At 40.0% G+C, this 24800-nt stretch overlaps 1 protein-coding gene across 1 annotated transcript; it reads right to left on the reverse strand.

Annotated features, from left to right (window-relative positions):
• Positions 1–1316: 1316 nt before the first annotated feature.
• LOC128867291 (prolow-density lipoprotein receptor-related protein 1) lies at positions 1317–23957 on the reverse strand (the record flags this gene model as incomplete). The annotated part of the gene is made up of 33 exons (XM_054108400.1): positions 1317–3001; positions 3068–3194; positions 3490–3660; positions 3742–3929; positions 4001–4134; positions 4222–4490; positions 4566–5133; positions 5292–5459; positions 5519–5915; positions 5985–6250; positions 6330–6670; positions 6728–6931; positions 6993–7379; positions 7455–12229; positions 12328–12596; positions 12674–13029; positions 13093–13388; positions 13448–13625; positions 13683–15260; positions 15352–15475; positions 15631–16193; positions 16369–16563; positions 16631–16819; positions 16907–17104; positions 17202–17538; positions 17685–17868; positions 18838–19054; positions 19207–19366; positions 19431–19682; positions 19758–20003; positions 20076–20195; positions 20435–20560; positions 23840–23957. Coding segments are annotated over 33 exons (13857 nt in total), but the record flags the coding sequence as incomplete, so codon positions are not given.
• Between the last annotated feature and the right edge of the window lie 843 nt (positions 23958–24800).

Here is a 24800-nt window from a genome sequence, read left to right on the forward strand (position 1 = left end):
AGAGCGGGCATGGAAATCCATACCTACAGAACGATATGAAAATATCGTTAATTCGATGCATCGGCGATGTATTGAGGTAATAGAACAAAGGATGCGCTACTAAATACTAATTATTATTATGATTATATGAGTATTAATTTTCCTTTTATGGATGCCATAGATGATTTTGTTTTTGAAAGTGTAAATGAATTCAAATACTTAGGATTCGTTCTATCAGCGAGTAAAGACACATCAATTGCAATAGATGAAACAATTAAATCTGCTAATAAGACATACTATGCAAATATAAAATTGTTCAGATCAAAGGTTTTATCACGAATGCAGAAAATCAAGATGTACAAAACTTTGATACGTCCGGTTCTTACTTATGGTGCTGAAATCTGGACACTGAAAGCTAATGATATAAGCCAGTTACTGCGATTTGAAAGAACCATAATGAGAAAAATCAACGGTCCTATTCGGCTTGAAAATGGCACGTATTGAATCCGTTATAACAATGAAATTGAAAACCTTATTGGTGGTGAAAATGAAATACGTTGTATTAAAGCGCAGCGGATTAGATGGATTGACCACATCATAAAAATGCCCAACGAAAGAATCCAAAAAAGGGTGTTTACTTTGCGTCCAATTGGAGGAAGAAAAAGAGGCCTACCAAGAAAGAGATGGCTTGATGAGGTAGAAGCAGACTTAAAAGCGATGAACGTTCGTAATTGGAGAAATGAGGCAACTGATAGAGACTGAATTGGAGAAGGATTGATGATGAAGCTATGGTCCACTACAGACTGTGAAGCTAAGAGAGAGAGAGAGAAAATTTTAATTTAAATCTGATGAAAAGACAGACTTATTTTATACGTTTTTTTCATTCAAGGCATACTACTATTCTTCCGACCATCCATATGCAAAAATTCATATGAAATTTAATTTTAATAACGTTGTAATGATTTTTTTTAAGTTTACTTTCATGATTTTATTCTTAACAGTCATAATTCCTTAAAATGAAAACGAAAAAATATTTAACATACAAAAAAACTTACTTCTTCTTCATTTCTTGCCCACTGTGTGGGCACTACTATTATTTTGACCGCAGCTTTATGTCGTCAGGATATCGTTATTGTTGTGCCCTTCCTTCTACGATTTTTAAGATTATCTTAGATTTCGTCCGCTCGCATTATTTAGTTATTCCTTATTAGTTATTCCTTATTTAGCCAGCATAACTAAGAAATTACTTGGTTATGTAAATCCGAAAACTTTTTATTACTTGTGTTAATTAGAAAAAAAGATAACAAAAAAAAACACAAAGGTAAACGTATGTTTATGTATGTACATACACATAATGGTGTTATTTCATTTATTTGCTTGAATTTTATTTGAGTTGAATGTATACGGTCTATATATTACAATTGCTTATCTATGTATGTATGTTTGTAAATATCAAATTCATATGCGTCCATGTCTTACCGTTTAGTAATGTATGCATGTTTGTATATTTGAACTTAAAGCTATAGAAAAATCTCACAATTTCTGTTAAATGCAAGCATTTGTTCGTTACTTATAAATATATACATAGATATTCGTACGTGTTCACTTAGAGTCTTTAAACTTATTCGTTATTGGGTCCTAATCTACATTGAAGTAAACAGTCATTTCATCGAAGGGTACAATTAATTGTAAAGGTTATTGCAGTCACGTGCATTCTTTTCAATCAGCTATTTACAAAACAATAAACACCTTTTGCTAATTCTGTCAGAAATATGCGTTTTTGTGTGCGTGCAAGACCGTTCGTCCGCTATTATTTTTAAATGCACCAGTAATAAATAATATAGTGATAGCTGCCTTGACGTGAAAGGAATTCGGAAATTCAAAGGACTAGGCTTAGTATACAAAGAAACCGAAATAAGTCTAAAATCGCACAGAAGAGGCATCACAATGTTGTTCATATACTCGTATTACCATTCCGCCAAGCAAAATACTCAGAGAAAATTGCACGCGGTCGGTAGTATTAATTATATAATAGAAATTGATGCAGTAACTATAATTATTTCTTAATTCTTATGTTTATATTATACACCTGTCAATCTTAAGATATCAGTTGATTTTCGTACAAATTTGTTAGGCATGTGCGCATTCGGACATTGTGCAGTTGGTGCATATGCATTAGTAAAATATTTTTCAATTAAATATGTTAAATCTGTTAATATCGAAAATCATAATTCACTGTTTTTCATTCAGATTCGCTAGCAGCTTCTCCTACTGCTTCAATTACAGCAAACCATTTAATATAAGAAGCTACAAAAAATAAAAAATAAAACACTCATACTATTGCTATAAATATACAATTACTAATTAGTATATTGCTTTTGCCTTAGTTGTTAGCTACGGCAAACCTACATATGTGTATATACGTAGCTGTTTGGAGTTGATATGCTATTTTATAAGCTCGAAAAACGCCAGCAACACTAGGTTTTTTCCTATTTACAATACATTTTTTCAATATGCGCGGATAACGATTGTATAATAATTCTATTCATTTTACCCTATAATGTACCATTGACTTTTTATACTAAAATTGAATCTCTCTACCAGATCTATCAGATTAAGTCATGATGTTCATCGTGTTAATGGCATTTTTCACTTGGAAATTGAATAAATACATAAAATTCTTTACGCTATCAGTCCTTTACATGTATGTATGTATATATACATATACATATGTATATATATTTCAGTGTGTTCGTATAAGTGCTATATGCATGACTTTTGTGAAAGCTTTTCTTCCTCCTTAATATTTGCCTCCTATACGAATATGAAAGCTTCCTCATTAGCACACTTCGTTCGTTGTTAATCATCAAAGAATGTCCGGCGTACTTGTGTCGTCGTGTGAGTGTTGCAGTAAGCCTTTGCGTTCATCGGGCGCCATGCTCAAAACATTTTCGGCCACCGCCACTGGCTCTACAATTGCATCCGCATACATGGACTCGTAAACGGGATTCGCAAAATTGCCCTGAAAGCGCAATAAAAGGTGATTAATAATCAAAAATATTCAAATATTTTGAAGTGTTTACACTACCTTATCATCCTCATGCACAAAGGCTGGTGTTTCATCCGCATCGCCTCTGTACATTGGATTTGTAAGCATAATTTCAACATTATCGGTGAGTCGCGCATGTGAAAATGGTTGCGATATGCGATGTTTCCTGTGAACGATTCGCATAAAAAAAAATTATAGAACATAGCAAATTAACTTTTAAAGTCATATGTTCGCATATTTTTCAAAATTATTGTGGATTTTATGGTTTTTATATACAACAAATGAGAGGTTAATTCAATGGTTGTATTTGCAAAAATATAGAGAATGCTCTGAGATTTTATGAAATATTCAGTTTAATATATTTTCCTGTGAAATATAGTTTAATGTGAAAGACTCCCGACGCCTTATTGCTACCTAAAAACACGCCGTAGCAGGCAGTGCGTCTAGGCATGGCTACTTACTTGAGAAAATATATCGCTCCACCGAAGAGTGTTAATAACAATATGGCGACTGCCAGTACCACGGCCAATATCGAAAGCACATTCGCAGTGTGTTCCTGTCCTTGCTGTCGCTCGATGTTCACGTTTTCCGCGCTGTCAGCTAAACAGGGTGCAATCTTACCGTTCGCACAGCTGCAAGTATAAAAAATTAACAAAATCATATAATTAACAAATTTATATCATTTTTGCCCGTCTCCCGTTTATGTCACTTACAGGCATTCGTTTATTGAGCTGCCTGTGCGGCAAACACCGCAACTACTGACACATTTCGGTGGCATGTTGCAAGCACCACCTTCCCATTCACCAATGCAAGTACAATGTGGCACCGTATAGGCGTCCAAATGGCAAACACCACTATTCTTACAATAGCCTATGCACGGATTGTCCTCGGCGACAGGTCGCTGTAATGCCATATAAAAACGCAAGTGAGTGCATTTGTATATTTATATATGTAGCTGTGTTTGTGGTTTACCTCACAAAAATCACCATTCCACTGATCGGTGCAGTTGCACATGGCCATGCCTTTGATGACGTGGCATGTTCCACTGTTTTGACAAATGATGCCGGTGCAGGGATTGCGTGATGGCAACTCGGACTCATCGCAAACTGTAACAGTGAAAGTAGTAAAAATTGTCAGTGAACAAGCGTATTTATCAGATGTAAATAGTTTCATCTGGAAAAGACTGAACTTACAATTTGGCGGTGCCGACGTTTTGCACAAATCGGTTTCGCAGCGCTCGCCTTCGAAGCGCTCTCCGCAGCTGCATGTCAAATGCTGACCGTTTTCTGTGCAGGTGCCATCATTCAAGCAATATGTCTGACAGGAATCCGATTCGCATTGTTCGCCGTAGTAACCAGCGGCACACTGACATTGCGGACCACCTTTGGTGCCTATACTGCATACGCCCTGATTCTTACAGAACCCGTCACACACATTCACCTCACAACGTTTTCCAGTAAAACTGGCCCGCGTGAAATAAATAAATGAGATTAAATAAGAAATTCTTTGGCTTCAAACGACATGAATGCGCACTCACCCATCCGGACATTCGCACTGTGTGGTGCCCGTCAAAGTCTCACGACAGATACCACCATTAGCGCAGGTCAAGTTCACGCAATGCTCGCACTGTTCCCCGACGTACAACTCCGGGCAGGTACACTTCATACCTTCCTCCGTGATCAAACATGATCCACCATTATGGCAACGACTCTGACACTCTGGTACTGAGGTTTCACAACGCGGTCCAGACCACCCCGGTGTGCAACTGCATTTGAGTGGCGGCGGCTCAGATGAACCGGGCAATTGGGGTGCAACCGTACAAAGCCCATAGTTCAAACAGTGACCCGAACAACGCGAATGCTCACAGAGCTCTCCCTCGAACTGTGGCTGGCAGATGCATTTCGGCACATGATCGATCACCTTGCATGTACCCAGATTACATTTTAAGGGGCAGTAATCGGGTACCTCAGTGTGTGCTTTGCACTCATCGTCGACCATTATGAGATCGTTGGGGCATTTGCAGGCGAAGCCATTGCGCGCCTCAGATGAAAGTATGCAGAGTGCTCGCTTGGACTTGCAAGGCTCTTTGGCGCAAGGGTTTGTGACTGAAATGTAAGCGTTAAATTTAAACTTAAGTTGAATAACATTTTTATGTTACAAAGTCTCCGAATTTTTTTTTCGAAATGTTTTACTTATTGAACTGTAACTTCCATGTTACTTCCACTCAATAAAATCAATTAAATCAAATGTGTACTATACTCACTATTACGATTCTGTTTCATTGGGTGTAATATTCCAATATCGGATGAACGGTAACCTTTAAGCAAATATGTGCCATTGTCCACGCCAAATTTGTTCATTTTTATGATGCTTTGGTCGTACAATTTTATATATAGGAAATCCTCAAATACGTCAATTTTTTGCGGCTTCTCTGCAATTAAACATATTTTCAAAAACGTTCTCTACTGACACATTCTCAACTTATTTTACCTTTGTTAGAAAAACGTCGCACGACATTTCGATCCTTGCCATTGAGTCGACATGTTTCGATCGTGCCTTTACGATAGTCCGCCCAATACAAACGACCGGTTGGATAGTCAATCGACAAACTAATGGGCCAGCCAACATCGCGCTCAACCAAACTTTTCTTATTTGTGCCATCGAGCGATGCCACCAAAATACCATTTTCCAATGTGGACCAAATCATAATACGCGATTCTGGCTCGAGTACTATATCGGTCGGATTCATGCCAGTCGATGCCAAAGAGACGTACTTTTTCCCGTCAATATCCGTGGTAATGATTTGATTGTGGCGCGAATCGATTATGTACACCATTTGCGTAATCCAATCCACCGCTAATGATTTTGGATCATTCAAATCGGGTATCTGGATAGAAAATATTATTTGTGAATTTATATATGCATATAATTTTTATTGATTAGTTGTAGTGCTCACGTTAAATGCAGTCAGCTCCTTTAAGTCTCTGCGCACTCGCGTACCTGTCTCAGCATGCGGAGTGGCGATTTTCATCGTATGCACTTTGCCATGGTGCGAATCAATCCAAAAGAGGAGGGTGTCTTTGGGCCGGATGAGTATATCGAAGACATCGATTTTCAAGCTGTCTGTATGGAAGAACCCTACTACAGTGGTACCTTCCTGCTTGGCAGGCAAAATGAAACGGAACTCTTGCTCAGAGGCAAGTAAAAGGATTTGATCGGGTCCTTGAAAAAATAAGCAAACAAAAATTCAATCATAAATAAATGATAAGTGTTCCTTTTATTATTTGCAAATTCCCATTACCTGACGCTAGGCATGTGTCGTTCTTTTTCGATCCTTTCTGATAGCCTTCCGTGCATTTGCAATTGTAGTGGCCTGCTTTTTTCTCAATACAAATCTGTGAACAAGTCCCAAAACCACAAACTGGTGGCTGGCAATTCATCTCATCCGAACCGTCTATGCAATTGTATTGGCCATCGCAGCGGAAAGTTTTCGAAATACAGTCATCATTCTCGCATTGAAACTGATCGTGTCGGCACTTCGGCAGCGCCGCGCAAACTTCATCTGATTCGTCCTCCTGATTTTCGCAATCGTTGACGCCATCACAAAGTGCCGATTTGCGAATACATTTCAAATTGGAACATCTACAAATTTGGAAACCATTAGACATGAAATCATATGATTTCTCACCCCTCGCTCACTTGAATGCATTAGCATGACAGTGTTCATGTGCACATGTAGCGATGCTTTCATCACTGCCGTCGGTACAATCATCCCATCCATCGCACTTCCATCGTGACATTATGCATTTACCATTAGCGCAAGTAAAATAGTTTACCGGGCAAGTACAATTCACTTCGTCCGAACCGTCCGGACAATCGTCATCACCGTCGCATTGATATTGCCTGTGGGTATAGAAAAACTTTGGTAGTATATCAATGTTTGCGTTTAATTCAAGGCACCTACTTATTTATGCAAGTATTAAACGCCGCACATTTGAACTGATTCACCTTGCAGGTGATGTTGCAGTTGATCTCATCGCTACTATCGTCACAATGTATCTCGCCATCACAACGATAATCGTGTTTAATGCACTTGCCGGTGCCACAACGGAATTCGCTCTCCGAGCAATTACGCATCTGACAGTTCAGCTCGTCGCTGCCATCGCCACAATCATTCTCATAATCGCAGCGCCAACGACCAGGTATGCATTTGGAGTTGTTGCACTTGAAGTAGGTGGGATCGCAGCTCTCTTTCGACGAATGGCAAGTAGGTGGCTCATCCTCGCCATTGGGGCAGTCGTTCTCGCCATCACAACGCCAAGCCATCGGTATGCAACGACCAGAATTGCATCTAAACAAAATATTAAATTATGAATATGTAAGAAGTCCCTATTGCACGCGTAATATAGATATGTATTCCACTTACTGAAAATCGTTTGGCTCACAAGTGACCAAATCGCAGCCTTCCTCGTCCGATTTGTCTGGGCAGTCGATGTCCCCATCGCATACCCACACGTAGGGCATGCAGCGATTGTTCCCACACTGGAACTGCTCTTTATTGCAGACGAGTGGCGTACAACCCGCCTCATCTTCTCCGTTCGGACAGTCACTCAGCCCATCGCATTTCTTTCCATTACTTATGCAGAAAGCGCTCGTATTTGTCGACGCTTCGCATTTCATGTGATTCTCGAAGCAGGTAAATTTTTCACAATTACGCTCATCCGAATTATCGCCACAGTTGTTGACGTTGTCACAGATAGCCGACGGATAAATACATTTCTTGTTATCGCATTGATATTGCCCAGGTTCACAGTGAAAAGCGGGACAAGTTGCTGGTTCATCGCTGCCATCTCCGCAATCGTCTTGCGTGTCACACTTCCAATAGAAAGGTATACACTTGTATGTGTTGGCACATTCGAAGTGGGCCGCAGTGCAGTTGGCATGACACGATTTACCATCCTCGCCCAGCACAAAATTGTTGGGACAAACGCACTTGTAATACGGCGCATCTGGTGAGAGCAGGCAAAGCGTGGCACAACCAGCCGTCAAGCAAGGATTAGATGTTGTCGGTTGTTGTTGCCGATATGGATGATAGACGCGGAGATCCATCGGTCGATGTATGATGGTGACAAGCGTTGAACAATTTTGTCCGTTATATTTGTTACAATATTCAATTGACTTTGTTTCCCAGTCGGACCAGTAGATCTTATCTTCCCATACGGCGATGGCGAAAATGTGATGTAAGTTTAACTGTGGATTAATGCTACGCGCTAGCAAAAGTCGTACATTTTTGCCATCTAAATCAGATACGGAAATAGTGTCTTCACGTGCATCACCCCAAAATAGTTCATTCGTTTCGAATGAAATTGTAATCGCGTTTGGCCAACCTAAGTTGTCTCTTATAATCACATGTGGATTAGAGCCATCCATACCCGCTTTGCCAATGTGCGGATTATCACCCCAATCCGACCAAAAGATATACCGATTGAAGGGATCCAGTGCAACGCCACGTGGTTCGCGCAAATTTTCATTGATTAATACACGCCTATATTTACCATCCAGCTTAGAAACCTCAATGGTGTCCAAACCTTTGTCGCACCAATATAGATTTTTGCCCGCCCAATCTACGGCCAAGCCATCGGGATTCTTCACCATCGCTTGATGCAATGTCATGGTTTTATTTTCGGCTGGGCAATAACGTTTTATCATACCAACCGTCGACGTCACATCCGACCAGTAGAGGCATTTACTTTCCCAATCAAAGTCCAAAGCTACCACGTTGGATAGCTGATGTATGAGTATAGAGCCATTGCCCCGCATGTCTACCTGCCGTATGTAATAACGGTTAGCGAAAATGAATTTCACAGTCTCATTACTGGTGGCCTTGCAAGTGTTGTGATCCACCAATTCATAGCCTTTGCCACACAGACACTTGTAGGAGCCATATGTGTTGACACATATCTGCGAGCAGGGATGCTGTTCATGGCATTCATCTATATCGTCACATAAATGATGATTGGAAGCAAGTAATTTATAGCCAGGATTGCACTGACACTCAAAGCCGATAACCTTATCCACGCAAGTATGCTCGCACAAATCGGGAATAACGCATTCGTCCACATTGCAGAGTTCTTCATCTGTGAAATCCGCACAATCGTTTCGTCCATCGCATAACAAATCTGTAGAAATGCAAGCACCATTTTTGCAACGGAAATCACCAGGTCCCTGACACAAATTATGTGAGTGGGCGCAAAGCTGTGCATCCTCATCGGAACCATCTACGCAGTCGGGTTTGGTATCGCATGTGAGATTCTTGGAAATGCATTGCGTATCGTGACACTGGAACTCAGCATCGCCATCGCATACTTGCGCTAATGGAAATGGTTCACAGTTTTCATACTCATCATCGCCGTCCGGACAATCATGGTCACCGTCACACACATAACGCCGGTCCAAGCACAAACCATTCGAACAAAGAAAAGACGGTGACATGCATTCCAATTCATGCGGTACCGACCCCGTAGCACAATGTTTACCTTCATCCTCATTACCTGGTGCAGGACAATCATGTTCACCATCGCAAACCCATTTCTGCGATATGCAACGTCCAGATGATTTGCACTGGAAAGAGTGTGGCTGGCAATGTCTATTCGGGCACTGCGGACCTTCGTCCGAACCATCTTCACAATCTGGCTTGCCGTCACATTGCCAACTACTAGGTATACAAGTGTTGCCGCAGTGGAACTCGTTTTTCCGGCATTGCATTCGGCAGCCCACTTCATCAGCACTCAATGAACCGACCACGTCTTTACAGTCGTTCTCCCCATCGCAGCGCCATTTCTCATTTATACAACGTCCGTTTGGGCATTGGAATTGACCAGGTCCACAGGCGACCTTGTGCACGCTTTCACAATTCATTTCGTCACTGCCGTCGGGGCAATCTTTGTCGCCGTCGCATCGCCAAGATGGCATGAAGCAAGCGGTTGAGTTAGCACAGTGTTCGAAGAGTACATCGCCACTAGGACATTCTCGGGGCGGACAGTGTTTCTCGTCGCTAAAATCTCTGCAGTCACGCACGTTGTCACAAACAAACTGCATGGAGATGCACTCGCCACTATTGCAACGGAATTTGTCGGGCTCACATTTGCAAACCAGCTCCGACTCGTCAGAGCCATCACCACACTGATGAACGCCGTCACATGTTTGATTCTGTGGTATGCAACGATGGTTGTTGCACATAAAGAAATGTGCCGGGCACTCGCGTATGATGCAGTAACTACGGAGTTCGTCGGACCCATCCAGACAATGCGTGACGTTGTCGCACGTTAGCTCCAGTGGTATACATTCCCCAGAGACACACGAGAATTGGTCTTTTTCACAATTCGAATTAGGCACTAGTAAGCAACGGCGCCCATCTAGCGCTAGTGTGCCTCTTGTGCACTGACAGCTCGCAGTGCCGTTCTTACTCAATATGCACACATCTTCACAGCCGCCATTCAATATCTTGCACTGGTTCGAGTCACAATTGATGGTTGTGTTCTGGACAGCAATGATACCCATCGGTCGATCGATATTTTCTCGCAAAAATACCACATCTGCGCCTGAGTATTTGCTTGCACGCACAACAGCGTGTAGTACCCAATCAGTCCAGAAGAGCAAATCCCCATAAATGGCCATCGAAAAGGCGTGCTTTGGGGTGGAATGCGCTAGCACAGTGCGATGTGTGCCATCATAGTTGGCACGTTCGATTTTATCGAGGCGCGCATCAGCCCAGTACAATTTATGTTCTTCAAAATCCAGAGTTAGCGCATTTGGCATTTTTACGTCCGTACGAATAATAGACTCTACGCCGTAACCGGTGACGTAAGCACGTTGTATGGATGGTGTCTCCTCGTTCCAATTCGTCCAGTAAATCATACCCATGCAAGGTTCTACTGCTATGCCGCGTGGCTTGTCATTAGAGTTTAGCATCAATACTCGCTTCACAAACTGCGTATTATTGTCCGCGTTCTCGGTAATATACTGCAACTCCAAGCTACGTATAGACGCATCATTATTTGATGTCCAAAATAGCATTTTATTCACGATGTCGTATGTAAGGCCCTCAACACGTCCTTGATGGCTAACCAGCACCTGATTACGACTGCCGTTAAATTGCACCGAGTTGATAGTGCTCATCTGTACGTCCGAATAAAATATGATATTGTTCTCGTAATCGTAACTTAACGCAATCACATTCCTCATAAAGGTCGTATTGTGTACGGCATGGATTGGCCCATTTTTGTTTGTATGATCTGTCATATGAACACTTTCGATTGTGCTGCGATACGAAAACAATAGAAAGTTATCATACGGTTCACAGGAACTACCATCTGCGGCAACTCGACTGTGGGAGCAAGCGCAAATGGCGCTGGTGCCATTGAACAGACACAGATGCTCGCAACCGCCGTTGTTTTCTGCACACATGTTGGTGCCTTTTTGCACTCGATGTGAAAATACTTTTAAATCTTTCAGTGCGTTACCTTCCGATTTGAGTAGCTCTTTGTAGTCGGACAAATTGGAAAGTGGTGCCACCTTTATACTGCCCTTATTGTTATTGTTGTCCGCCCAGTAGAGATAATCATCGAGTATGGCCAGTGCCACCGGATTATCGAGACTGCGATTAAGTAATGGAGTCTTTAAATTGCCATCATAATCCACTTTCATAATACTATTTGCCCCACCATCGCACCAATATACCTTCGTCGCTTCAATGTCCAAAATAAGATTACCAACAGTACCCGTCTGATTCACTAGTATGAACGATTGGCTACCATCTAAGCCAGTGCGTCCTATAATGCCATTGCCCACATAAAAGAGCAACCCCTGTACAGGATCCACAGCCAGTGCTGTTGGTGCTTCCACATTGGAGACAACGACATGTCGATAAGCACCATCAAGACGTGCAACCTCGATAAGATTACGTTTCATATCACTCCAGTAAATATTTCTAGCTACCCAGTCTACTGCGATACCACCCAACCAATCTTGTTGCTTAGGGTCTATGGTATCCATGGCAGGTAGAATGTCAACGCGCTGTGTACCATCGCGTTTAATGCGCGAGATTGTGCCGCGTTCATTATCGCCCCAATATAAAAAGTCGCTCGCGGCGAGATAATCTATATAAGTGGCGAGTGAAATACGTGAGATAGGACCAAGTGCCTGCAAAGGAAGTCAAAAGCATTCAGAAGTTGCATATGTAGTGCTTTCATTATTTTAACGAATTATCCGTAATGGTTTCTAACGAGTTATTTACTTACCGGCCTCTCTTCTACATAGTCGGGGTTGCTCGGGTTATAGAGGTCAATGCCCTTGAGCTCATGATTGGAATATAAAATGAATTCAGCTTTGCCTACGCAGCGAGTGATGTTCGAAGTAAGTATATCATAGCCGATAGCACAGCGGCAGACATGTTCCGTAGAGGATACGGCCAAACAGAGGTGTTCACAGCCTCCACGTTCCGGGCCAGCGCACGTATTCGAGCCGGTCTGAGCCTCGGAGTAAAACATCTTCAGTGATTGAATACTTTCTGTAATTGTAAAAGAAAAGTGCGATTTAGAAATTTCGCACTCAACTATTTCACACTAACTATTATGTAGTGCATACTTGTATTCTTGCGTAAATTAATCAAGTTTTGGCAGGAGTCTTTTTCGCAGCTCATAATGACACTTTGTATGTTTTCTGGAAAGTATAAGGAACCGTTGTATACTGTCACTGAGCTTATGGTCATGACATCACTTGAGGGCAACGCTTCCACCACACTCTTTCGCAAAATATCATAGTAGGCAATGCCGGAGTTGTCATAAACATAGTACAAACGCTGCGAATCAAAGTCAACGGTCAAGCTCAACAATGTCTTGTTATGTTGAAAAATGGTGCCACGTGAGGATCCATCCAAATTGCTCTGCTCAATAAGCCACAGTTTCGAGTCGCGTTCTGAATGTATCCAATACATTTTACCACTATAAAGGTGAATAAAAACGAGCATTTCAAATTATTCATTGCGCTTTTTCGGCAAAACTTACATCGCAGGATCCAACGCAATACTCTCCACCAAATTGAGGTCCCTATGTATTTCAGTGACGAATTCTCCTTTCAAATTACTTGCCAATATTTGACATTTCGTCTTGCCCGTTGAAAAGTACATGTTCCGCGCTATCCAATCAATGGCAAATCCATATGGCTTCTGTATATCCGTGTTGATGATAGTCTCGATAAGTCCATTGGAAATACCAGCCGTTTTGATTTCATTTAATTGTATATCAGACCAATAAATGCGGCTATCATCCACGGTGAAGTCAATTCGTTGAGGAGCTAGCACCTGAAAAGTTTTATAGCATTTAAGAAATATTCCATATTGAAATTTAGTATATAACTTACTTGTGGCGATTGTCGTATTGTGGGTATGGTGTGATGATTGGGTTGCATTAGATCAATACCGCGTATCTCATCGCCCATTATGAAGAGCAGCACCTGCTCATTGGGCACACACGTACGTTGATCTGAGGGATCCAGCCGCATTATGTGTGGACACTCACATTTGAAGCCCTTTTTAATACTAAAAAAAAAATTATTGTTTTAAAACTTCATACAAAACTTTTCAAATTCTGCTTACGTCAGCAAACACAAATGAGAGCAACCGCCATTATTATTGCCACATGGATTTTCATCTTGCGGCTGTCGACTAGAATGCAGCACTTGTATGCCAAATGGCTGCGTTTGTGTGCGTTGTATTACTTGTATGTTCGAACCATTCCACTTGTTGGCCCGTATAACGGAGGTAGTGCGCCAATCCGTCCAGTACACGTAGTTTTCGAAGACGGATATCGCGAATGGATGAGATAATATATCCTTGTCCCGCACCACTAAGTGGTGGTCGGAACCATCATATTTGATTGTCGATATTGAGTCTGACTTCGCATCAACCCAATATACACGTTTTTGTGTGTAATCCAAGGTCAGTCCATTTGGCCAACCGGCCGACACCTGTGAAGTAGTTGAAATAGTGCGACGCTGTTCACCGGCCATCGAGCAGCGTTCAATACGTGGGAAGTTATCATCCCAATCGGTCCAAAAGAGTAGGCCTTCGCGCGGATCGAGCGCTATAGCACGAGGGCTCTCCATATCGCCGGCAACCAGCGTACGTCGAAAACTGCCATTTAGCTTGGCCACCTCGATCTGATCTAGGTTCGAATCAACCCAATACAAATTCATACCAATCCAATCTACCGCCAAGCCCTCAGTAGTCGACAAACCCGAATGCACGACTGCCTCCACTTTGCGCAAACTCTCGCCCACCAAATAGCCACGATATATCTTATCGTCGATTACATCTGTCCAAAATATCTGCACCGACTCATTGTTATACAGAAAGTCCAAAGCGATCGTATTACGAAGCGACGTATAGAAGTTGCTCACCATCGACTTTTTCAAATTAACACCACGTATTTCCTGGCGATTGGTAAATATGACATATGGTTCATCAACAGCTGTGCTCTTACAACTGAAGCGATCGTATTCGAGCGCATAGCCCTCGTGGCACCTGCACTCGTACACTTTGCCAACAGTCTCACAAATTTGAGAGCAAGTATCCCAGTGCTCACAGGCATGTTGCATGCTGCAACGACGTCCATTAGGTTGTAAGTACATATGGGCCGGGCAGGAACATACAAAGCCCTCCGGCGCATTATGACAGTAGTGAGAGCACTCGTTTGTTTTGTCACACATTTTGTCGGCGCAAAGGAACCCCTCATCGGTGGTGTCCTCACAATCGATATTGCCGTCGCACAATTGCTGTACACCAATGCACTTATTCGACACGGCACAAACTCGATCCGGTGACTCGCACGAAAGTAGCGTCTCATTGAAGTCCACTTTAGAAGGATGCAAAGACGTGCAGTTGAGCTCGTCCGACTTATCATAACAGTGCGCAATACCGTCGCAGCGCAAGAACTCTGGTATACACTCGAACGGGCCGTTGCAACCGAATTCGAAGGGTCCACAAACGTGCACTTCACCCAAATCTATTGGATGATTATCACTCTTCGTCTCATTACAATTTGCTTCATCACTAAAATCGAAACAGTCCTGTATGCCATCGCACATATGAAGTTCTCCGTAACAGCCAATGGGTACACAGTAATGCTCATCGCGTCCGCACTCGAATTCACAACCGCGCTCATCGGAATTGTCGCTGTAATGTGAAATGCTAGTGACATCGAACTAATAATAAAATATTGTTGCGCACCATGAATTGTGTGCTTCTTTATTTTGCTGGTACTCACCCGCACTGATCTATGCCGTCACAGACATCAGAAAATGGACGGCACTTGCCATTCTTACAATCAAATTCTGGGCACTTTTCGTCCAATGTATAATCCGATATCTCGTCCGAAGAATCATCGGGGCCTAAAAATTGCGCAATTTATGTATTTATATACATATTTATACCAGCAACAAAAGTTCTATCACACTTGTGCCAGTTACAGACTCATGATATTTATATTGTACTATACGAGATATTTCATATTTACACATATTTCTGTTACTCATATAGCACTCACCGCAATCGGGCACACCATCATTCACCCATGACAGCTGGATACATTTTCCACTTTTCGCACACGTAAATTCATTGCTGTTGCATGTGTGCATCTCACAATTCATCTGATCGGTCCCATCCTTGCAGTAGGCAATTGAGCTGCACAACAACGCTCTCTGATAGCAACGATTATTGCAGATGAAATGCAAACTTAAATCGCATTTCTTTGTATTACACGGCCCATTCGGTTCGTTGCTCTCATCGCTGCCATCATTGCAATCATCAAAACCATCGCAGACATCCTTCATATCTATACACTGCTTGCTTTTAGTGCATTGAAATCCCGAAGTGCAATTGCCCGCTGGTTCACTTAGCACCATCTGTGGAATACACTGCAGTCCATTGGCGTTAAGGGTAAATTTATTTGGGCAACGGCAGATCGGGCCCTTTGGGGTGTTCAAACAAATGCCCGGGCACTTAGATTTTGCACATGCATTCATGGCAATCGTTGCAGGCTGGCTGATGGCGTCAAATATCTTCAAGTGTGTAGTCTCGCCGCGTTCCAAAAGATGTACGTCCGTTTGACTAAAGTAAAACTAAACTTATATAAATCTGAACATTTATTTATTCAAGTGCATATCAATCATCTACAGGAGGAGTACCATAATTAAAAATTTAAAAAATGCTTGCCGGTATATTATGCATTACTGTTTTTTAGAGAATTTGACGCGTGATATGTCTGCGGGTATGTGGCACTTACCTTCCCTTTAGTGCTGCTTTAGTAGGGTGGTGCACTGTAAAACGCCTTATAGTTCCATTTTTCTTATCCACCCAGAAAACGACGCCGTTGTGAAAGGCCACTGACAAAGGCTGATACTCGGCATCCTTGAAGAGCAGCACACGCTGTGAACCATCCAAATTCATACGTTCTATACTATTCGCTTTCACATCGCACCTATTGTAGGGAGTGGAAACATGAAATGAGTTATTCATTAAATGTCAAATAAAATGTATCAGCATACCAATACAACTTTTTGCCCCTGCGGTCGATGTTTAAACTGAGCGGCCACAGCATGGGCATATCCTTCACACTCTCAGCCAGCATCATTTTGTGTGTGCCGTCAAGCCAGGCACTAAAAATTTTTCCTTTCGCATCACCCATCCAATGTGTGAAATATAGCATACCATCGGTGGGATGGAGCACCAATGAACTGAGTTGGCATAAAATAACAGAGTATTCGCATATTCAGATTTGTCAAGGGTACACAATTGAATTAAAATACAGCTTCTCTACTCACATTGGCATTTCAACTAACGGCAGTGTAAAAATCCTGCTCATATTTCTGATTGGCGCCACACGCAAAGACCTGCCCTCACCCCAATACAAATGCTGCGCAATCCAATCGAAGGCCAAAATCGAAGAACTTTCGCTGCCATTGGCTAGCACTTTACGTTCTGCAGTTACAATGGACTGACTATAGAGTGCGTAACTTGAGCTGTGAATTGTGCAATGAATAATTTAGTGTCATCAATAGATGAGTACCACCACTCACACTCACTCTCTGAGTAATCAAAAATCACACCAGTACTTACGCTTTCATCACAACGAAATACACTAATTTGTCGCGCACATTTACATCAATACTCAAAGGTCTGGTTACATTATAGATGGGCCTGATAGCATCGGTATGCTCGCCACGTTTGAGCAACTGTTGCACATCCTGTGTGTTCAACGATACTCCGGCGATGCTGGCCAAACGCTCCTTGCCATAGAGGAGAAATTTTTCATTGCGAACCGATATGCAGTCGGTTCGGTTGCGTAATTTATAGCCTGCCGTGCATTGGCATTGGGCCGTTGCAAAATTTTTCGTCCATAGCGGAATACAAATTTGATCGCAATTGCCATTGTTATCCCGACATGGATGTGCCACTACAGAGGAAGATAATGTGGAAATATGTCAAAAAGTAACTTACAGCGGGCAAAGAGACAGATACTTAAGGACTAGGAATGTTAAATTTTTGAAAAGTTGTAATTAAATAAATGTAATACAACTTTCTAATTTTAGCTTCACCTACCTTCGGGCTGTTTCTGTCGATGAAAAACCCGAAAATCGTATGGCCTCGCTGCATCCTTAACTATTTCTTCTGCTTTCAGCGTGGATTTGTTGATTTTAACAATCACGGTGTCAACCCAAGGCGCTAGGTAGACAGTGTTCTCAAATACCTCGACGGCATGCACCGATTTCAACACAACGTGCGTCTGCATAAATGCAAGGGAAGAACAGCATTAAATGGATTTTCACACAGCAAGAAAGAAAACTATGTAAGAATAGAAACTTTTCAAAAGCCCATTAGTTTTCCTAACCGATTTCTAATCATAACAGAAGTTCATTTAAAATAAATATACAAAACTACAAAAAACATTTACACATATATCAGGTATTTTTTTAAGAGTTTGGGACTTAAAATGATAATACAAACGGAAATATTATTGGAATGATTTTTTTTATTATAATCAGATAGATAATTTCATGGCATTTATTTTTTGAGTATAATATCTGGCATATGTCCGCCGCGGATGGAAATGGATTGTTGAGCACGTTGGAACCGATGTTTAGCTGGTTAATTTTTGGAAACAACAAATCAGTCAGTAAGCCTCGATAGCGCTCGCCATTCACCGCATCGGCAGTTCCTTGCTTATTTCGAAAGAAAATTTATTAAGTCATTTTTAAGAAGAATATAAGAGTACTTTTCAATATCACCGAATTTATATCATATGACTGCATTTGTTATATGTAAAAGCTTTGCCCTTAACTCCATTGAGGTCTTGCCAAATCTCTATACAACTCATTTTTCACAGTTTCTGATACTAGAATGCTCCATAGACATGAGTTTGAATATCTAATATTTTATAAAGCGAAATTTTGATTATAAAATTTTTGCAAATAAAAAATTATAAATGAAAGTTGTTATGAAGAATTTCCTTAGAATTTCTATAGATTTCATTATATTGAGATCTTGAAGACATATCTATAAATATTATATAAAGTATTTATCCATCCCCTTCAACTCCGTTATATCGGCATTTCACAATAGCACAAACTGCACGACTCATTCGCTCTGTAGGTTTCCTAACGTTTTCATTCACATACACAGCTTACATACACCTACAAGCACCCTGCAACTTTCGTGATATCATACATCAACTCGTTAATGAATCACAACTTACATCTGCGGTCTTCTTCATGGCCCAACGATTGCATCCCTCGTAATCGACACGCTCGATGAAATCCTTGTAAGTGTCTATCCAGTAGATATGTTCATTGGGTAAATCCAATGTCATGTGGCTAGGATAATAAATTTGCGTGGAAACCAAAATGGTGCGATTACGGCCATCGAGAGTGACGCGTGACAAACTTGGGCTCCATTCGGTGAAAAACATGAAACTATATAACAGTCCGTGGATTTGTTGATATGTATGCAATGATGTAGCAGCAACAGCGGTAATTGTAATTTACAGCAAAGGTGGTATGTAAATAGGAAAAACCACAAATTTACTTTTTATCATTACGGAAAAGTTATAGAAGCGCTTGCATACCCTTTGGTGGGATCCAAAACCATTGACGACGGATTCATTACGTCCTCCAGCAACACATTGCAGTATTGCATCGAATTCGTGCACATGAATACGAGACTTAGCTCATTGTTGAGAAAATACCAGTTGCCCGATATCCAGTCCAAGCGCAATTTATCGATGGCTTCAAAGCGATAATGAAATCACATGAAAAATTTGTGTGGCAGCTGTAGTTCAAGAATACTTACAATGCATGCCGGCGACCATCTCCGGCAACGGCATCGGCCAACTGACGTTCAGATTATCGATGCGATGGCAACGCATGATGACAGTCGTCCAAGCACTTGAGTACATGGCACACACCGTTCGATTGCGATGCCAAATTTCAATAGTAGACACCTCACCCGACACAATTTTTTCCAACAGCTCACCGTTGCTGTTGATGCGACGCATATCATTTTGCGTGAAAAACACCAGCGAGGCGTTTTCACTTGGCGGAACTGTGGGGGAGGACAAAAGCATTTTTTGCAGATTACAGATTCGTACAACTATCATTTTTTTACACTTCTTCTTACCATTTATCGCCATGCAGCGATTTTTTTGCTTCACATAGCCTGCCACACAACTGCACTCATACGATCCGGGCGTATTGCGACACAATTGGTCGCAGGTACCCTCTACGCTGCACTCATCGAAGTCTGCACACTGTGTACTATTGACAGGCTCCTGGCCCGGCGGACAGTAGCAGGTGGGTCCCTTGCGCGTTGTTAGCTTGCAGTTGAAGGAACAGTTCAGCTGCGCACACTGCGCATCCTGTGTATCTGAAAATGGCCGTTCGAAAATGGTTGTAAGCATTTCATGCAAAGCGTTCAATATTCTCATTATGCACTTACCGCATTTAAGCTCGTCACTATCACAATCCCAAATACCGTCACAGAAACGCGATATGTCCAGACAAACACCGTTGCTGCACTCGCTCTGATACGGAAGACATTTCAATTCATCCATATGACCTATTATTTTAGAGTAAAAATAGAAAAATATAAGATTACTGTTATACTCAGCCACGGTTTGAAAATATATTAATTTATGAGTTGAACATTTACACTTTCTACGAATGGGAAATTACTTAGTCTAACAACGCAAAGGGTCGCGAGAGTCAACTGAAATATTCTGTACATACATGCATACATCCCTATATATGAGTATAAAGATATCAATTAGCCTTTGTTAACTATTGTTTGATACTCACAGTTCGTCTCATCGGATGTATCGTATCCGCCGCAGTCGAAATCTCTGTCACATACCCAATTATTGGGTATACATCTGCGTGAATGCGTACATTGAAATTGCCCCTCATTGCATTTGGGAGCATTTACTGTAATTAAAAACGAAATAAAAAGATATTTTTTTAATTAAGCTAAGTTCTTTGTGTTAGTTCAAGAATTGACACAGGCTTGAAGAAGGGGTTAAGGTCAAAATATTGCCTTGAGTAAGGCGAGAGATGAGAAATGGTACTAGGAAATAAGAAGAATAAGAAGAGAGAAATAGAATTCGAAATTTTTAATTAATAAAAGAAAATAAATTATAAATATGCGACTATTAACTATCAACCAATCAAAAAGTTATAATCATGAAATAAATGAATAATAAATGAAATCAAATGGTAAATCTATATATATATAAAAATTCAGTATTCGCGTTGTGATGAACTTTACGGAGAATGGCTTAACCGATTTTAACCAAACTTTGCCACATTGAAGAGACACATGTGGAGAAGGTTTGTGTTTTAAGAATCGGATACCAGGGTCTCGAGAAATAGGCCAAAACGTGGACCCGGGTAACTCTAGGATGTGTTTGTACAATATGGGTAGCAAATGGAAGCTGTTGATGATTTCTATAGTATAGAGTATTTTTCATACCGTTCCGTGACTAGGGTCTCGAGATATAGGCCAAAACGAGGACCCGGGTAATCCTAGGATGTGTTTGTACAATATGGATATCAAATGGAAGCTGTTGGTGAATGGTTTAGTACAGAGTATTTTTCATACCGCTCCGTGACTGGGGTCTCGAGATATAGGTCAAAACGTGGACCCAGGTAACCTTTGGTTGTGTTTGTACAATATGGGTATCAAATGAAAGCTGTTGATGATTTCTATAGTATAGAGTATTTTTCATGCCGCTCCGTGACTGGGGTCTCGAGATATAGGTCAAAACGTGGACCCGGGTAACCTTTGGTTGTGTATGTACAATATGGGTATCAAATGAAAGCTGTGGATAAGTGCTTTAATACGGGGTAATTTTCATACCTATTGATGACTAAGGTCTCGAAATATATGCCAAAACGTGGACTCGCCGTGTCTTTGCACCGAATTAAACCAAACTTACACACACTGTTAAGTAAGTATTGAAAATGGGTTTCGTAAAGTTTGGTTGTAATTCGGAACACCCGCAACGCGTACAGCGTTCTTTTGAACCAGCCATAATGTCGTTTACTTTTTTAATGCTTGGGGCGGAACTGAACTGTCAAATTGACAGTGTGAGTTACAATGTGTCAATATTTCTTTCTGATTTGGACGCCATAAGGAGAAGACGTAAGTGCAAAGTGTAAAAATTGTTTGTGAATTTTTTTGGAGTGGATTTTGGAACAGTGAATAATTTCTTACGAAATTTGAGAATTTAATGTGAAATCCGAATGTTCAAATGAAATTATGTTTTGTGGATTTATTTTTTCGGTTCATATGCGATAAGCTACGATACACCATGAGTGAAAAAAATGGTAAAAAAAATTAAAAAACAAAAGAAATTGTTAAAGGATGCAAAAGAAGAGCACGAAACATGTGTAACTTTGATGAAAAAATTAATAGTCTTATCATGCAAATTGTCAACAATTTTCAGAAGAATAGAGATGATTTAAGAAAATCAGAACAAAATAAAATAATCCTGACCATGTGGACTTGGGCTTTTAAACACATATGCATCGAAAATATAATCCACAAAATTGAAAAAAAACATGTTTTAAAATCTCAGAATACCATAATTACAATCATGTTTATTACAGTACAAATGCCAAGACAATCACGTAATCATATTGGTCGTTCGACAAATAATAATATTGGTCGTTCGACAAATAATAATAAAGAACGTCAAGAACAAAATGAAGTAGTCAAACGATTGATGAATAATGTTATCCAAGCAACTATTTTAATTGGCAATTTCAAGAATGAAGACGTTCTAATACCAAGAATTCCAATGATTCCACCTGAATTGCCATTTGAATTCAAGCGTTTGCAACTGCCCATTCGTTTAGCATTTGCAATAACTATCAATAAATCACAAGGGCAAACTTTAGAAATATGCGGGATGAATTTAGAAGAACCAGTATTCACCCATGGTCAACTATACGTTGGCTGTTCACGTGTTGGGAAGCCAACAACATTATATATTTACTCAAAAACAAAAAGAAAAACAAAAAATCTTGTTTATGCCAAATCGCTTGAATAAAGAAATAAATAATATGAAAACCATATCTTTTCTGTTCTAAACCATATCTATTCTATTTTAGTGTGCCCAGCGAAGCGGGCCGGGTTTGCTAGTAACTTGATATAAAAATGTGTTTTAATAAATAATAAAAAATAAAGAAAGCAAAAATTAAAAAAGGGAAACATAAAAAAATAAAATAAAAACAAGTCAAGTAAAATAAAATAAAAACTTAAATAAATCATAAAATTAAATAAGTCATAAGGTGGCAGGAAGCAATAACAGTCCTTTTTAGTGTACCGACTTGGCAGTTATACCGAAGTTCTTTTTTTCTTTCTACCTTATTCTTCAAAAAATGCTAAGCTCACCTAGAATTGTTTTTTAATATAATTTAAAGTTCACGTGTTGTTTAGAGTTTTTTAGACCTAAAATAGATTATTTTCAAAAAATATTTTTGTTTCCCATGGTTTTTTAAGAACCATGAGACTATGTCTCTTTCAGTTTCAAAACAAAACGGGGTTATCAGCCGATAAATGAAGCACATAAATTATTTTCTTCAATTTTAAATCGCTACGAAATAAAATTTTCATTACAATTCATTTTCATTCGCAACGCGAAATTTTGATTACTTTTCTCTTTAATTTTATTCATAATTTCTTTACGAAAATATGCTATTTATTTATTCGTATTTGTATTTAATTTCAAACCTTTAAATCAGAATAAGAAAATGGGTACACTGTAGTCCATGAAATTTAAGTATAATATGTTAGAGTGAGTGTTTGTGTGGCGGTGTTGTGCATTTTCTCCATATAAAGCAAAAAAGCATGTATTAAAAACTTGTTTGAAAATTATTTATATAATATCTGTTGTAAAATTAACAATATTTTTATCAAAAATTAGTATAGAAATATAATTTGTTTATTTACCAATCGTGTCACACTTAATGGGCCTTTTTGCAGGCTGAACCACTGATTATTCCACAAAAAAAAAGAATTAGTTCCGTCATGAAGTTTATTTAAATCATTTGAAATTTAAAATTTCTTCAATTTGAGAATATCCAATCATAACGATCACAATCATCAAATAGATCACACATTTTTCATCAAAATCATCTACATACATTACTTCTCAGCAACTAAAAACCATTCGTGAATTTCATAATTCTTCAAACACTCACCGCATTCACTCGGCTCATCTGAGGCATCAGCACAATCGGGTTTAGAGTCGCATTTCCAGCGCATAGGTATGCAACTGCCATCAGTGCACGTAAAATACGAGGACGGGCAGGATCCTAAAAGAAATTAAACAATACAAAATTTAAGTGGAAACTGATTTGAAATGCTAAGTGACGAATTTTATAAATTAAGTATAAATAAACAAATATTCTATTAATTAATTTTAAAGTTAAAAATAAAAAACTTTCATGCACGTACTAAACGCAATGATGCGTAGGAGAAAGTCAAATTGCATTAGCATTGGAATCGCATTGCCACATAGTCGCTCTTGGAGCTCTGTTTTGAATCCCAAAGCATTTTTACTACAAAATGAGCTGTCTAAAATCCACTTTACATACACAAACGTAAGACTTGTATAGCTAAATTTCTCGGCGTAGCCCAAATAGGACTATTATACTCGCCCAATATTTGATACCTTCTTTCATTTGTACGTGCTTTTAGTTAAATAAACCCCACAATGACAAGCAAAACAACTATTGCCAAGAGGTTGAAACCAAATGCTTTGCATTCGCAAATTTTCCTATTCTTATGCAGTGTATTTTTTTCTGCCTTACAGCCGCCAAAACGTGGCTGAAAATTTGAGATTTCTGGCCAAATCCACACACTCTCACACATTAACATGCATTAGTAAATACAAATTCAACTACAAAGTTTTCTTCAGCCAGGCAGATGTAATATTTTAATGCAGAAAGCTTCTAAATTGTTTAATATTTTCAGCTTTGAGCCGAACTCCAATTGTTGTACTTCAAATATGTAAATGGCACACCGCATTGGTTTAAATTCATATATAAAATTCGGTTATTATATTTTCTAATATACTGTTACGTTCCTCGATGGTTTCACAGCAAGTAAAATACAACTTTCAACATACCCTAACGCACATACCATATATAAATTTTTTTA

The sequence above is a fragment of the Anastrepha ludens genome, chromosome 6 (genome assembly GCF_028408465.1).
Source record: "Anastrepha ludens isolate Willacy chromosome 6, idAnaLude1.1, whole genome shotgun sequence".
NCBI lineage: Eukaryota > Metazoa > Arthropoda > Insecta > Diptera > Tephritidae > Anastrepha > Anastrepha ludens.